The sequence below is a fragment of the Necator americanus genome, chromosome II (assembly GCF_031761385.1).
Source record: "Necator americanus strain Aroian chromosome II, whole genome shotgun sequence".
In the NCBI taxonomy this organism is placed as follows: domain Eukaryota; kingdom Metazoa; phylum Nematoda; class Chromadorea; order Rhabditida; family Ancylostomatidae; genus Necator; species Necator americanus.
The window spans coordinates 8,447,899-8,463,196 of NC_087372.1; the positions used below are offsets into that span (position 1 = coordinate 8,447,899).

Genomic DNA, 15,298 nt, shown 5'->3' on the forward strand with positions numbered 1-15,298 from the left:
ACAAAAAAAAGAAAGTAGAACAAAGTTGAGGAAAACCTGAAGGGGCAGTCCGGTGGGACTCAGACCACTGCGCTGTTTCATTGATTATTTTCATGATCTCCTACGATCACCATTTGATCGAGATCCCACAGAATAATCAATAGAATAGGAGTACCGGGGAGGTGTGCCATTAAGATACCCCTGTTTACTTGCTTATCTATTTATTTACTTATGTGACGCATCACAAGGAATGCAAAAAAAGCAAGAAAAAACCTATTTCTTTCGAGGCGATGGACTGGAAACGAGTGAACCGGAAGAAAAAAACAAAAAAAAAACGAAGAAAACACAAAAAAGGCATCAAAATGCTATGGAAATAGTAGCCAAAACAATTTAAAGCTGGGCAGATTTGGAGACGTACATGCACGGGAAAGACGTGCCAGTGAAATAAAGATCTAGAAAAATAAAAAAAATGAAATTAGAAATGATGAAGATTACCGGAGGAATCTGAGAAATCAATAAATCGATAGAACATCGCAAGTTATCGTCTAGGAAATAAGCAAGTAAATAGTAGAAATAGGGGAGCAGCTGCTTCGATTCGAGCAATGGTGACAGAATGGGACGATGGCCGGGAGGTAAACCACCACCACCAACGAGTGTAATATTGAATGTGATTCGCGGTGTGAAAAAGTCGTACAGGCTTCTTATCCGAGGACTTTAAGCGAGTGTGATAAATTGGAGAATCGGGTTGTTTTCATGTTTCCCATCCGTTCGGGAAACCCCCACGACACATGTGTTCTCGTTCGAATCTTAAGCGAAATCCATGGGGTCACAGTAGTTTCGACCAGCGGATTCCCTAGGATTTTAGACATCCATCCGAACTTAAAGGCATCACCCCATGAATCTGGGATGGTGCGGGTTTCAGGTGGGTCATACGCCTATACAGGATCGTTGATTATGGAGAGGAGCGTGATTCCGTCCATTTCTTCCTAATTGCCGTAAAAACGGCCCGCACGATACGGCTTCGAGCGTTCCTGCATGCTACTTTCTACAACGAGTTCGACTGGAGCGCGCCAGCCCTATGCACGCCCCGCATCTTCTGGGCCGTTTTTCATTGCAATTAAGAAGAAATGGACGGAATCACCCCCTCTCCATAATCTACGATCCCACATACGAATACTCCACCTGAAATCCGTACCGCCTCAGATTTGTGGGGTGATGCCTTTAAATAGTGTATGCAAGCGTACAAATAATACAAACATACAAAAAAATGTCATTTTCTCTCGAAAATGATGTAATAGCTTCATAAATATGGGAAAAATACAAGGTTTTGATATTTTTTATGAACCACAAAAACATTCGAATGCAAACACAAACATCCATACACCCCGTCCCTATCTTTTCACGCAATTTCTCTCATCCAACTATCATGTACTTACCAATTAGTACACCCACTCTCTTCTATTTTCCTTCTCGCACTTTCTGTCAAGAACACGAAGACTGAACACACTATGAGAAAGATGTAGATGTGAGAAAACGCGCTAGCATTACGAATTCCTGCTCCACTCCCAACCATCGGCCTTGAGAACAGAGGACCGGGGGGAATTGGGCATCATCACTTTCTTCGTTACCTGAGTGATATGGTGTGTGTTCCGTGTATATTCCTTCCTATTCTTTTAGCAATCTATTTGAAATTTATTCAACCTTATGTGTTGAGGTGAGTGCTCATATTCGCTTCAGTTGGAACGAATTAAATTTGTTGTTATGCCTTATTTTTTCCTGGTTTTATTTGTTAGTACATTTACGATAGATTAATAGTTTTGATAGAACTTCTGTACAAAAAGAGTATGGTTAGCGTACTGCATATTCTATACGGGTAATATTCACATTCTGTTGGTATATATCTGGATTAGTGTTGCGGTATGTCTATTCTTCTTCTAATTGGTTATTTTTGCTTTAACGATGTCATTATTTAAATCATAATTTAGTTTCTGTTTTTTTCGGACCAAACCAACGTTTTCTTCACAAAAGTTATTGTATTTGGGATTCAAACCTTCTACATAGAAGCAGCGCATCAGTCTTATACAGTTTATCATAAACTTTGTTTTTTATTTGTCATTAGCTTCTGCAGTTAAGTTTACGGAGAGATACTGATATTTTCGCGGATTTAAAAAGCCTTATATGTGTAGTTGTCCCTGATAGGATAACATTGTAAGGTCATTTTTTAATAGCATTATAAACACTTAAAGCATACTCAGCGAGGAAACGATCAGAAATCATGAATAGTTTACTTCTTGTGGGTATTCCTTTACCTTCATACATCTTAATTATTATTTTCGTTACTTGTTGATAGTCAGATTGATGCAACAGCTAAGATTTTTAACAAACTTTATTACGTCTAACGTTTCGGCGTCGTCGCCTTCAAGGAAGGTCGAACTTTCGCGCTTATTTTCATTACAGTACCTCAAAATTTAGACTAGTGATTAGAACAGTTTAGTTGTTGGTTAAATTTCTTCTGTACTACATATATTCGATGATGGTGAAATTCCAGATTTCTACCTGAACGATGGGTAACTTTTCTAGACCCATATCTATACCCAACTTGCCCGGCGAAGCCTCCACCTCAAGTTAAGCAAGATTCTAATGAATCAGGTTTGCACTTTTTCCGTTGACATTAAAGTGCCAAGTTAAATATCAGTATATCGTCATCGCTTTGTAATTCTCACTACCTTTCTATGGCAATGCAACAGAAGAAGGTGATGATTCAAATTGGATTTGTTCAAGTGTGACATCATAGTTGTTTTGTAATTGTTGTTAAAGTAAGATGTTTTTTTTCTTCTTCCACGGAGCCCAGGCTCGGCTTTATCTCATCTGTTTGTTTAAAACCACCACATCACGAAATTGACTATCTTTGGATCCCTTGTTATTCAAGGTGTAGTTTACGAGTAAGAGATCAACTCTCCGAGAAAAATGTAGTTGGGTGGGGCGAGGAGCACTCAGTGGCCCTTTATTTCTCGATGGTTTAACTTTTTTCTCATAGTAATTTTGGCCTACATGTCATAGATCCTCTAAGACTAATGTTTAGGCCTTAGGTCCCCGATTGATTTGATTATTTGCTTTGCTAAATAAGGGTGCCACTGAGTACCCCTCCCGCCAGCCCCCCCCCCCCCCCCCCAAGCTACATTTTACCTCAACTCTCCCTTATTCGTCCCGAAAAATCCAGTTTTTTTTCTTCTTTGAACGATTAGGAGATATTGAGCATTGTCACACTCATGATCATAATTTATACCCCGAATCTTATAATATCCATGAGAGATCCCCAAAATTTTCGTGAAATGCTGCCTTCAACTACTTTAATTGTTCTATTTTCTACAATTTCTCTTTGTCGGGTTACTGCTTGCTGTAAGCGTTTCATGACGTGAGCGGAACGTACTTCTTCAAATATATTGTAATATAATAAAACAGCAAAATTGCGGGTCTTTTCTGCTTCATCGAGGTAAAGTGTAGTTGGTGAAGGGGAAGAGGAAAGGAGTTCTTATTTCTGGGAGTAAATTGACTAAATCAGTCGGGATCCTAAGACCTAAGCATCAGTCTTAGAGCGTCCAGAAATAAGAGCGCGGTTGAGTGCTCCCCTTTCGCAACTGCAATTTCCCCCTTCATCGTTGCTTTCTTGATGATGTCAAAATGTGATTTTTCAGATACGAAGATCAAAATTTTTAATTTTTTCCTCATATCTTTTTGCTTTTTGTGAAACTTCTTAATTCTCATTCTGTTCCAGAAAGTGCGCAAAGCTGTCCTTGTGCAAAAGCTGAGGAAGACTCGAAGAAGGACCGCTAAGTGCTCCTATGGACATTAAAACTATACCAGTCCGAGCAGTACGTGTACACTGTGATAAGTTCCCGTAACATTATTTCTACGCTTTTTCGCATTGATATTTTTCTCTACTCACATATTTATACGTGTTTTTACATGGAAGATCTGTTCTAAATACACGGATTTAATTTTTTTTTGTTCCTTTGGAGATAATAAAAGTTTTGTAGAATATGGAAGGATTTGGATGTGGATTTGAAGCTAGCAGAAATGTGATTGTTATTAGTTTGTAAGGGGTAGGAGACCGGAAGTAGCATTTTGTACCTAAAAACCATGAACAGTATTAAGATTTGAATAGGAAATCTTCTTACAAATGAATGACAATCCTCGTATTTGACGTCAAACATTTATTTCGTTCGAAATATTTCTTAAGGGCTATTGTACAGTGCACAACAATACTGAAGCACTGCTTCACTCTTTTTTTCACTTCTTTGGACTTTTAACTTTTTTAGGGACAAAACCTTGTAATTAAAAACGATTAGAAGAAGGCCGACACTATGAAGTTACACCTGCAGATTTTATAGACTCAGGACTCAGGACTTGAGCTCTCATTTAAGCGCTAAACATGGTAAGTTCTAACTCTAACAATGCGTAGATTGTGTTTTTTGAGGTTTTAGCGCATAGATGCGATACTCGAAGCTGGTACGATTTCGTACGATTGGCAAAGTGATCCTCATCACTTGAGCTGCATCCCATGAGCTAGACCCCTTCGCTTGAGGAGAGTCCTGCTCCTCCTTATCGCACCTATGTTTTAGTGTAGAGAAAGACGGAGTTTAAGTATGAGTTCCCCGAAATCGGTCGTACAAATTGAGATGTACATAGTAGAGAATTCTTTATGGCTGCCTCTTAGTAGAATATACGAAGTCAGCAATCTAAGCTCAAATCAATAAAAGTAGAAAGCAAATCAATAAAAACCTACATATTCAACATGTCAAGATTCAAGGACAGTCGAACATGGGCAAATCTAAGCTCCATCCTTGCTGGTTTTTGCACAAACTGCTCTGGTGTTCTTGATATTTCGATTTTCCATTCCATCATCTTTTGTCACACTATTCTCTCATTTTGTGGTTGTTTGGAAAAAACAAACTATAGATTCAGCCATCTTTATTATCCTTTTATTTCACAGCGTTTCGCGCTACTCAGTTCACAATTAATATTAATGAACAAATGTCGAAATTGGCATGACAATAGTCTTCTCCGACTCCTTCAATTGGTAAATCAGATGTCGCACGGTCACCGAAAATAACCACGCTTTTTCGTTACCGTATCGGATGTAGTAGTATCTAAACGTTTAGATTAGATGAAGATATTGCTTTAAAGGCAGCATAACACGAATCTGAGGTGGTGCGGATTTCAGGTGGAGTATCCGCATACGTGGTCGTAGATTATAGAGACGGGGGTAGTTCCGCTCATCTCTCTCTGCATCACTTGAAACAGCCGCCTCCAGAATGCTGTTTTGTACGACGCCATCTATTGCAAAGCTCCATCCCTTGCGCCGCCTCCGCCCTGCGATTCGTCGAAAATCAATTCGGACTGCCCCGATAGGTAAGGGACGCTACGCGTGCAAGGGTGGCGCGCTGCAATAGAAGGCAAAGCAGCATTCTGGAGGCGGCTGCTTGCAGTGATTCAGGGAGAGATGAGCGAAACCACCCCGGTTTCCATAATCTATGACCCCGTATACGTATACTCCACCTGAAATCCGTACTACCCCAGATTCGTGGTATGCTGCCTTTAATGCCAATGTGAATATTTTGACGCACCCATCATGTGGCACAGTCCATTGCCATGTATCGATCTGCGGTAGTGCTGGCCGCTCGCAACCGGCGTAGATTTCACGCCACGTGGTGGTGTCCTTCTAAATCCCGACATTTCACCGTACTCATACTGAACTCACACTAATTGCCAAACTGTACCGTATCATCATTGGCGTGGAAAAAGAATAGTGTGAATTCTTGATCGTGCTGCATATAGAATTCTAGTCGACTTCCGGCATTCCATTTGTACTGTTGTGTAGTGAAGGCACCTTAATCAAGTGGATTACAGAGACGAATCAAAACGACCTGAGGCTCTGTGTATTTGCGTAAGCGACGCGGTGGACGTGGCGGTTGGGATGGAGAGGGAACTCTAACTGACACCACTTATCGCTGAGGTTCGAGTGAAGCTAGTTGTGATAGCAATGAGCTATAGTCCCACCCAGATCTAACCGCTTCGATTCACACCGTATACGCAACTGCACCGAACTTCAGGTCGTTTTAATTCGACTATATAAACTGTTGTCCTGTAATAAAATACGACTCTTGTGAGAATACTATTTCGGTTGAATCGCAAGATGACGAACAGGTAGAGGAATCTCATGAACTGTTGTTTAGTTGGGTAGATTCTTCCACAGTTGTCTCCGCGTGGAGTCGTGTCAAAACACCGTTCACTGTTAAAGCACGGCGTAGCTGCTTGCGTAAGCGGCTGCGCTCGGAGCGAAACGGTGGAGACAGCGGTTGGAATCGACGTGGGACCATCGCGAAGTGCAGCGAAGGGTGGGCCAGCAGCGGTCCCACCACGATCGTAACCGCTACGCCCCGCCGCGTTGCTTCGATTGCAACCGCTTGCGCAACTGCACCGTGTCTTATGTCGTTTTGACTCTTCTATACGCTCAGCTAACACGTCGCGTCCGCGGCACCGATGCTTCGAAGAATCTGGCGCCACAGTAGAAGTATAGAAAGAACACCAGCGCTCCTCTCAGACGGATTAAATCGTCCGAAAAGTTCCAGCAGATGCTGGCAAAACACACTTATGTGTGTACCTATTTGATGAATATCGATCGGTGGGGATTGGCTTATGCTAAACGATGAGTTTGCAGCCGTTCATTGGAGCCGTAACGGAGGACGATGGAGCAGAAAGTTACGAATAGAGTGAACTCGGTAAGTAAGAAGATGCAGTTGCTGATGCCGTTAAAGGTCCCATTACTCGCTGATTCCCGTCGGAACTGCCGGACACATGAGCGCATTTTGCATGTTCTGGTGGAACTCTGCGAGTCCATCCATATTATTCATTGAACACGTCCATAGTCTTTGTAGGACCTACCTGCTGGAATAGTGAGCTGTTCCAAAGGGATTTGAAGAGGTGCAGCTTTTGGATAGGGAGCGAGCGGTGGCTAAATTTTCATTTATAATTTAATCTAATCATCTGATTTTTCAACCGTAAATGAAATGTGCTTGAGAAGCACCTGAATAGGCGAATAAATCTCGAACTCTCCAGATGACGTCATCTCGCATGATCCTCCGCCGCCGAGCTCAACGGGTAAGCAACATTCATCGATATGTTTCAATAATGTCTCCTTAGGAATACCGGAACAAATAATGATTTTTGACTGAAAAAGTCCAGAACGAGCTGAGCAAGGAGATAATTGTTTTTTTTTTTCGTTTTACCTTATAGTCTTGTGGTATAAAGGGAATACACGTTTGATAGAGAAGATTCACAAATTTTGGAGCATTAACGATAATGATTTGTTGAATAAGCTGTGGATATTGTTCGAATAATGTGCCCCAAAGTATACGATATGGACCTAAAAGAAGAGATTGTTTTGGGGAAAGTTGTCATCGGGGAAAAAAATCGCCTACCCGCTAAAACCGATAGCAGGTTTGTACTAAAACTCAGTCCTTCGAGATCCATTATCAGCACACCACCGCTTTGTTTGTCTAATCGTCGCTCTTCCTGTTCAACCCGTTGCTGAAGACGTTCCATCGTACGAAATTTCATTCGAAGAAATCGCGTGATCTGTGAAAGGACAACAATCAAGGCCTATACTACTCATTTAAAGGTTTCAATTGAAAGTGTTGGTATTTTCCTAGGAAAAGATAATGTTAGGGGTCTAGATTACGAATATGATAGTGATCACGCTCGAATCCCCGTAGTCGTCCTGAAAAAAGCCATGGAAAACGTCCTGTCTGTACGAATTTTCCTACGAGGCACCCTAAAACACCACATTTGTACACGTACAGGTTCCCTCAACAGAATATCTAACCTAGCCTACATGAATAGCCCGCTGGGGAAACTTCACTGATTGTCGTCCGCTAGCAGGCAAACGAGGCGTGGTGGAAGCACTGACTGCGCGTTGTGCGGCGCCTCGTAGGGAAAATCGCAACGGAAAGCCGTTTCCCATGCGGTTCTTCGGTACGACTAGAGTGAATTGAGCGTGATCACACTCATATTCGTAATCTATACCCCTATCCTGATCTGTTCCTGGAGAAATCCCAACATCCTCAGTCTCGTGGTATGCCGCCTTTAACGTCCACTCAATCACCAACTGATGGCTTTTCCTGAGACATACCTCGACTCCGACATGTTCAAATGGTCGGGGAACTATATCGCGCACTTCTAGGAATTCCTCATAGGTCGGAGGTTCATTCCCTCCCTCTCTATTTCCTCTGTGAACAAAATAGTCCATCGATGATTAATTTGTCGCTTCCGCCGGCTAGCCAATTGACTGTCAAACAGGAACCGTTATTTTTTACATCTCTGCTTTTGTCCTTACATGAAAAGCTTGCCTGACGCAAATTGTTGCTTTTTACATTACTAAAGAGAGTCTCAACGGTTCCATGGGAATATTTGAAACGTTCTCCTTTCAATTGTTAGTTAACGGTGATATAGTCGGGTCAAAATCCCAAAAAGCTGGATGCAACTGCGTAAGCGGCTGCACTCGAAGCAGTGCGGTAGAGCGCAGCGGTGGATCTTCGACAGCACCACTCATCGCTGCAGTTTCCCGATGTTCCCACCAGAGATCCCAAACGCTAACGTTACCGCGTTGTTTCAAGCGCAACCGCTTGCGCAACCGCACCAAGCTTCATGTCGTTCTTACCCGAGTAAAGCCAATAATAATATTTGGTTGTTTTCCTGACGCAAAGTCGGTGCAATGGCACTTCGCTGCGTTTTCCAGCCGTTCGTAGCAGACATTTCTAATATTAAAATGAGAGGAGACGTTGTTCCGCCACGCGCTGCGTTTTTTCGTGGACAAATTTTTATTGGATAGCAGTGTATCCAACGAAAGTACATTTTTCCACTAGAGCGCATTTATCCAACTGCAAGAATTTTATTGGTTTCCTTTTTCTTTTCTTTTTTCATTTCCTTTTTATCTTCAATTGATTCCAAGCTGTCGCTTCACCGCTTCGCTTCGAGTGAGGCCGCCTACACAACTGCACCGAGTTTCACGTAATTTCGACTCGACTACGGGAAGTGTTTCCTACGATTCTAAGGAGATAAGAAATGTGACTTACCCTAATATTATCGACAACGCCATTGAGATCAATCCTACCGCTATGTTCGAACAACAAAACCTGCAAATGTTTCCATTTAACCGAAGAATCAAATCGTTTCGCATTATTGATTTCTAATGTTCTTACCTTATTGTCATCCATTCGATTGCGTCCAAGAATTGTAAGCGGAGCATATTTTTCAGCTTCTTCATCGATTTCACCACTGTTCGAATTTGGCAGCTCCGTTATTGACATGATCTCACGTATATTCAAATGTCGTTTAAGTACCTGAATTGTAGAAACGTCCGCCGGAAAATCGATATATTGATCTCTCACTCAGTGCTAACGTAGTCGGGGCCAGAGACGGTAGACGGAACCCTGGTGAGAGGTCGATGAGGTCTTCGTGGGAGGTGTAATTTCACATGAAGAGGACGAATATGACACTAACATGTTGTAAAACTTGAATTTGAATGCATTTGTCGTAAAAAGAAATACTTGGATTAGCCACATTGAAGCAGCTTTGGCTAGTTCGGATCATCCTGAGGATTAGTTTACAAAAATTTAAAATAAAATCGAGAAGTAAAAAAGAACGAAATTAAAATTAAGATTAAAACGGTTTTAATAAGCATCAACCCGCGAATCTGAGGTTGTACGGATTTCAGGTGGAGTATTCTTATATAGGATAGTAAATTGTGGAGACGGGGGTGATTCCGTCCACTTCTTCCTAATTGCCGTAAAAAAGGGATGATTCTGGAAAATGCGGCGCATGCACAAGGCTGGCGCGCTCCAATCGTTGTAGAGAATAGCGCGCCGGATCGCTCAAAGCCGTATCGTCCGAGACGTTCTCTGCGGCAATTAGGAAGAAATGGACGGAATCACCCTTCTCTCCATAATCTACGATCCCGTATACAAATACTCCACCTGAAATCCGTACCATCTCAGATTCGTAGGATGATGCCTCTAAATGCTGGATAGATACCGTATTCGCTCTTGGTGTGGGAAATAATCCCAGAGGTAGTCCTAGATGCCTCGAAAATTAAGAAAAAAAAAGTGAAAGAATTAGACTGGCCTCCTCCAACCACCTACTATTATCACCCTAGCCAACTCTCACCCTAGCCGCTTCCTCTTCATCTCCTCCATAGGCGGTGATCCAACGATGAATATTGTAGTCGTGATCGCAGTACGGATGTCCGACACCATCCGCTGCCGCTCGAACTCGCTCGATTGCTGCACGCTCATCCGCATTCAGCGGCATGCTAAAAGTTCTCTGAGTTTACGATCGGAGGATGTTGTGCATTTGCGGACATTTGCGATGAATACAAAGAAACAAAAAAGAGCAAGTCAAAGAAATGGAGGATTTATCTCCAGGCACAAAGCTAGATCGAAAGCAACAAAAAAGAAAAGAAAATTCATTGTCGACGTAAATGGAACTCGTTGTCATCGTCAAAACTCAACTGAAGTGCTCTATAATATTGTAAATTTTTTCTCACTGACATAACACTTATGCCGATAATTTATGTAATAAGTAGTAAAATATATTTCCCTACGTAACTTTACTAACTCTTAGCCAAATTATCTTCGTTGATGACTTTACATTTCATCAAATTGTTTTTTACTGCTGCTAGTTGCTAGCAAGTTTCAAGCTACGATTCCCTCAGAGTCACATTTTTTCTCAAAAAAAAATTTTTTTTTTCAAACATACACAATACAGTATCATACGTGTAATAATCATCCTTCATTTACGCACTGAAAAATAATTTTTGGAAAAAAAAACTCAGACAAGACAATATAAAAGCTACTGAAAATATTCCATTCATTTTTATTCATTTCATTTATTTATTCATTATTCTTATTTTTCATTTATTTATTCATTTTTCTAATTTTTGAAGTGTCGCGGTATTTATAGAATTTTCATTATATTCGGAATGCTTCGAAATTTGGAAATTCGAGGTAGTTCGAATATTGTCGAATGGACAAATAATTAAAGGATAAAGGATAAAGTTTCTGGCGTTAATCAATCCGCTTGGGATGCGCCCCCACATTCACTTCAATTCAGAATCGTTTGAGGTTTTATGAACGTGTAACTGGCCTATAGAATGACTTGCGGTGGCTAGCTGATGTGTCAAGTCAGTGTTTTTTTTTCCTCCCAGACGAGTCTGGTACCAATTTATCGACTCCGGAGGGATGAAAGGCTTAATAATAAAAAATAAATAAATAATAATAATAATAACATTCAAATAAATTCGAATAACTTGAACTGCTTTATTTTAAAGAATTTGTGATTGGCCAGTGAATAGTGAAGCGTTTTCCGACTGCGACGTTCAGAAAGCATAGAAATCCTGTCGCTGCAAAACATTTAGACGGACACCGAGATGCTTCCCTGATTCCAATTTAAATAGTGAGAGGTGGCTGGAGAAAAGAGAAATCTAGACCGGATAGAAAAGAAGGAAACGACGAGAAGATTAAGATACAGATGCAAAATAGATGCGGATCGGTGATAATGTATAGAATACGTGGCCTTTTTTTCTGGTCTCTTTGAGCTGCAGCCATGATTCGAATTGATGTTTCTTCATTTGCAACTAACGTTTCGGCGTTGCCGCCTTTGTCAGAACCAGGAAAAGTCGAAGCCGTAAGTGATTTAATCTCTCCAAAGCACCGTCGTCCCATCATCCTACGGGAAATATTCAGGAGGGTCCCAAATCATCATATCCACTACATTACCAGCTTTGTCACGCGAGTTAAAGGCATCACCCCACGAATCTGAGGTAGTACGGATTTGAGGTGGAGTATTCGTATGCGGTATAGTAGATTATGGAGAGAAGGTGATTCCGTCCATTTCTTCCTAACTGCCGTAAAAAGCGGACCGGAAGATGCCACACAGGGCTGGCGCGCTCCAATCGAACTTGTTGTAGAAAATAGCGCGTCGGAACGCTCGAAGCCGTAGACAACGGACAAACCTCTGGAATATGATTCTCAACAAAATCAGATGTGCGCTTGAGTGCGAGCTCCTCTTCACATAGATGGTCAAAATCGGTTCCTGTAGAAGTTTTGCAGAGAGTCATGAAAGTCTACCTTTCAGGATTCGTGGGGTGATGCCTTTAAGTAATATCCAAGCAACGGCAAGCATCGGGCATTGGTTAACCGATATGATGAAGTTGGTGACGTAGAGCAAAACTTGCGATGCCTGCTGACATGGACCTATTTCTGTAGTTAGTCGCCGTGATCATCATAATCATAATCGCTCATCCTTTCTGTTCATTTTTGGACCTTGGACATTAAAGGCATCACCCCACGAATCTGAGGTGGTACGAATTTCAGATGGAGTATTCGTATATGGGATGGGAGACTATGGAGAGGGGGGGGGGGGGGGTGATTCCGTCCTTTTCTTCCTAATTGCCGTAAAAAACTGCTCGGAAGATATGGCTTCAGGCGTGCTGGCACACTATTTTCTACAAGGAGTTCGACTGGAGCGCGCCAGCCTTGTGCGGCGCCGCATCTTCCGGCCCATTTTTTACGGCAATTAGGAAGAGATGGACGGAATCACCCCATTCTCCATGATCTACTATCCCGTATTCGAATACTCCACCTGAAATCTGCTCCAGCTCAGGTTCGAGGGGTGATGCCTTTAATCCAGAAATGTCTCTACTATTCTACTATTCCAATGATCTCGAACTCAAACGACAAGAGCCCTCATACTCCATTTCTGAGCTCCCGTAGGTAAGTTTCGGGAACAAATTTATACCGGACTCACCTGGGAGACACTTGACTCGATGACATCAGCTGAAACCCGCAATTTATTGTATAGGCTGCACATGAGTTTATAAACCTCAAACGGTGCTAAGTTGAGCGCGCAAGAACATTCCAAAGGGACTAATCGAGGCCGTGCACAAAGTCCTTTGTCTTCTCCTCCAGAGTCCTCATGAAGATGTCTTCGGTGAGCTCCGATAGAGTTCAAAATCTTGATTTTGCCAAACATATTACCCTCATTTCAAGACAATTTGCCAAGATTCAACGACAGTCGAACATGGGTGCTAGTATCAAATCCGTTTATAATAGGATGGAATTAAATCAACCAGGTCACTGTCTCGACGAATGGATACGCCGTAGAAGCAAAATCTAACTCAATGTACACATATTTAAAGATATTCATATTTAGACGAAAATTATGTCGTCTGAACAAAGCAATTTGTTGGACGGGCTTATAGTTAATTCAGACTGATAATCGTATCACAAAACTGACGAAGTGTAGAAACCTCATGGAAAACATAGAATTCGGGGTGTAAATTACCGAACTACCGTAATCATCCTGAAAAACGACATGGGAACAGCGTTTATTCCCACGAGGTACGCTAGTGTCATTTTTCTGCACGCTCCAGTCCCTTCAGCAGCGTATTCATTGGTTTTACTCAAATAGACTGGTGAGGAGACCTCATTGATTTTCGGCCGCTCGCTTGTGGATGCGACGCGTGCACAGGAGCCCAAGCTACATAGAAAGGATGATCACCGTTTCCGATGCCGCTTTTTAGGAAATTGGATGAGATTGAGCGTGGCCACGCTTATACTCGTAATCTACTCCCCCTCCTCTATATTTTCCATGAGGTTTACTCACTAGGTCAATTTCGTGATACGCTGCCTTTAGGCGCAAAAGTAAGTGTTGCGGCGGCAAAAGCAGCAACGACGTTAATGTGAGCTACGCGGAATGTTTTTCCAACAAACAAGTCCCGACTGGAATTAAGTTTCAACAAACGTAAAAAGAATGCAAAGATAGAAATTATTGTTTAGATCCGATCCAGAAAAGAGTCAGAATATTTGGAATTCAAGTCCATTTCCATTATATGACGTGTACGTCCAATTCGGTTTACCGGCTGCTTGCTGCTGACCCTTTAAAAACGCTTTGCACGAATTTCCTTTCGGGTCGCACCATTCATGACATGTTTGTTATACCAGAATTAGAGAATTACATACACGATAAACTTGTTTAATTCAAGTCAGCGATGATAAATGTGCAGTGGTTGCAGAGATCCACACCGTAATGTCAATTTAACTGATAAAGCTATGAAGAAAAAAACGCTACGTAATGTTATTTTTGTTTTCTTGTCATGCCAACGAGGTTTTGGTGAAACTTCGTTATTGGCCTGATTTTTCGACAACTTTGTCTTTATCAAAGGCCTGAAAACGGTTTGAGGTCCTTGATGCTTTGCATATCGTATGAAACCACGAAACTCCTCCTCTCTCCATGCGAAGCTTATTTAAGGATGCTGCGCAGTGCGTAGATATCATTCGTTTTGGTTACAATCGGCGAGAACGCGGTGGTTCACCAGCCCCACTAGTCGACGAGACTAATCAGTTTGTTCTTCCCCTTGAAGTTTTTGGATAGTGTACTTAAAAGGATATCAAAGCTTCGCATGGAGAGAGGAGGATTCCCAGTGCCGAGGTTTCAAGAAGAACACTGATATTGCTACATAACCCACTAGTTTTTATTTGCTGGGACGAAATCTGCAACGCGACTTTAGTAGAACCGATGAGATGAGTAAATGGTTCAGAAAAGTGCGCGGAAGGTGGTGCGGACGCGTCGCGGTTGTTGTGGTTTGCGTGAGTATTGGCAATGGTTCCAACGGAATTTTAATTTCAATTTCATGTGAAAAATTTCTTCGAAAGTTTATACAGGACCGCAGCAACTACCCGGCCTTTGCAGCCTTAAGAGCAATGTTCCGTCCGTCTTCACTATGCAGCGGAATATATATGGAACGGAAAGCAAAGGTTAGCTGGTCACTCAAGAGGGAAATCGAGGATAAATAGATTAAAAAAAGACGCTAGAGTGGATCCCCAGAGACGCTAAATGCCCTTGAGGGAGGCCGACAACAAGATTTGGTGATTTGTTCGCTACGCGGAGGAACCAGCTGAGTTCAGTTGGATACGTCTGAAGAATCTCGTCAGCATCATTCACAATAGTTGAGAACGTCTTCGGTGACGATGGCGAGGGAACAAAAAGAAAAGTGGAAAGAATGCAGGAGCCCGTACATTAAGCGAAGACGGGCCATCTAAATATCTAAATTTGTAATCCTTAACCACAATTGGGTGCTTCAATACATATATGACAAACCCAAAACGACTCATCAAGATTAGTATGATTAATCGACTGTAGTAGAGTCAAAACGACACGAAGCACGGTGCAGTTGCGTAAGCGGTTGCGCTCGAAGCGGTGC

At 42.0% G+C, this 15,298-nt stretch overlaps 2 protein-coding genes across 3 annotated transcripts; one reads left to right on the forward strand and one right to left on the reverse strand.

Annotated features, from left to right (window-relative positions):
* Positions 1 to 1,616: 1,616 nt before the first annotated feature.
* RB195_017168 (uncharacterized protein) lies at positions 1,617 to 3,813 on the forward strand (the record flags this gene model as incomplete). The annotated part of the gene is made up of 3 exons (XM_013440732.1): positions 1,617 to 1,693; positions 2,528 to 2,628; positions 3,755 to 3,813. 3 exons carry the CDS (start codon positions 1,617 to 1,619, stop codon positions 3,811 to 3,813), a joined length of 237 nt encoding a protein of 78 aa, XP_013296186.1.
* Positions 3,814 to 5,002: 1,189 nt separating this feature from the next.
* RB195_017169 (uncharacterized protein) lies at positions 5,003 to 15,035 on the reverse strand (the record flags this gene model as incomplete). Of its 2 annotated transcripts, XM_064184050.1 has the most annotated exons (12): positions 5,003 to 5,129; positions 5,607 to 5,701; positions 5,760 to 5,869; positions 6,925 to 6,994; positions 7,067 to 7,210; positions 7,269 to 7,405; positions 7,461 to 7,617; positions 9,114 to 9,173; positions 9,240 to 9,380; positions 10,204 to 10,348; positions 14,564 to 14,588; positions 14,990 to 15,035. In XM_064184050.1, 12 exons carry the CDS (start codon positions 15,033 to 15,035, stop codon positions 5,003 to 5,005), a joined length of 1,257 nt encoding a protein of 418 aa, XP_064039930.1. The 2 variants fall into 2 exon arrangements, with proteins under 2 accessions (XP_064039930.1, XP_064039931.1); XM_064184049.1 differs by lacking the exons at positions 14,564 to 14,588; positions 14,990 to 15,035 and having other exon boundaries at positions 10,204 to 10,347.
* Between the last annotated feature and the right edge of the window lie 263 nt (positions 15,036 to 15,298).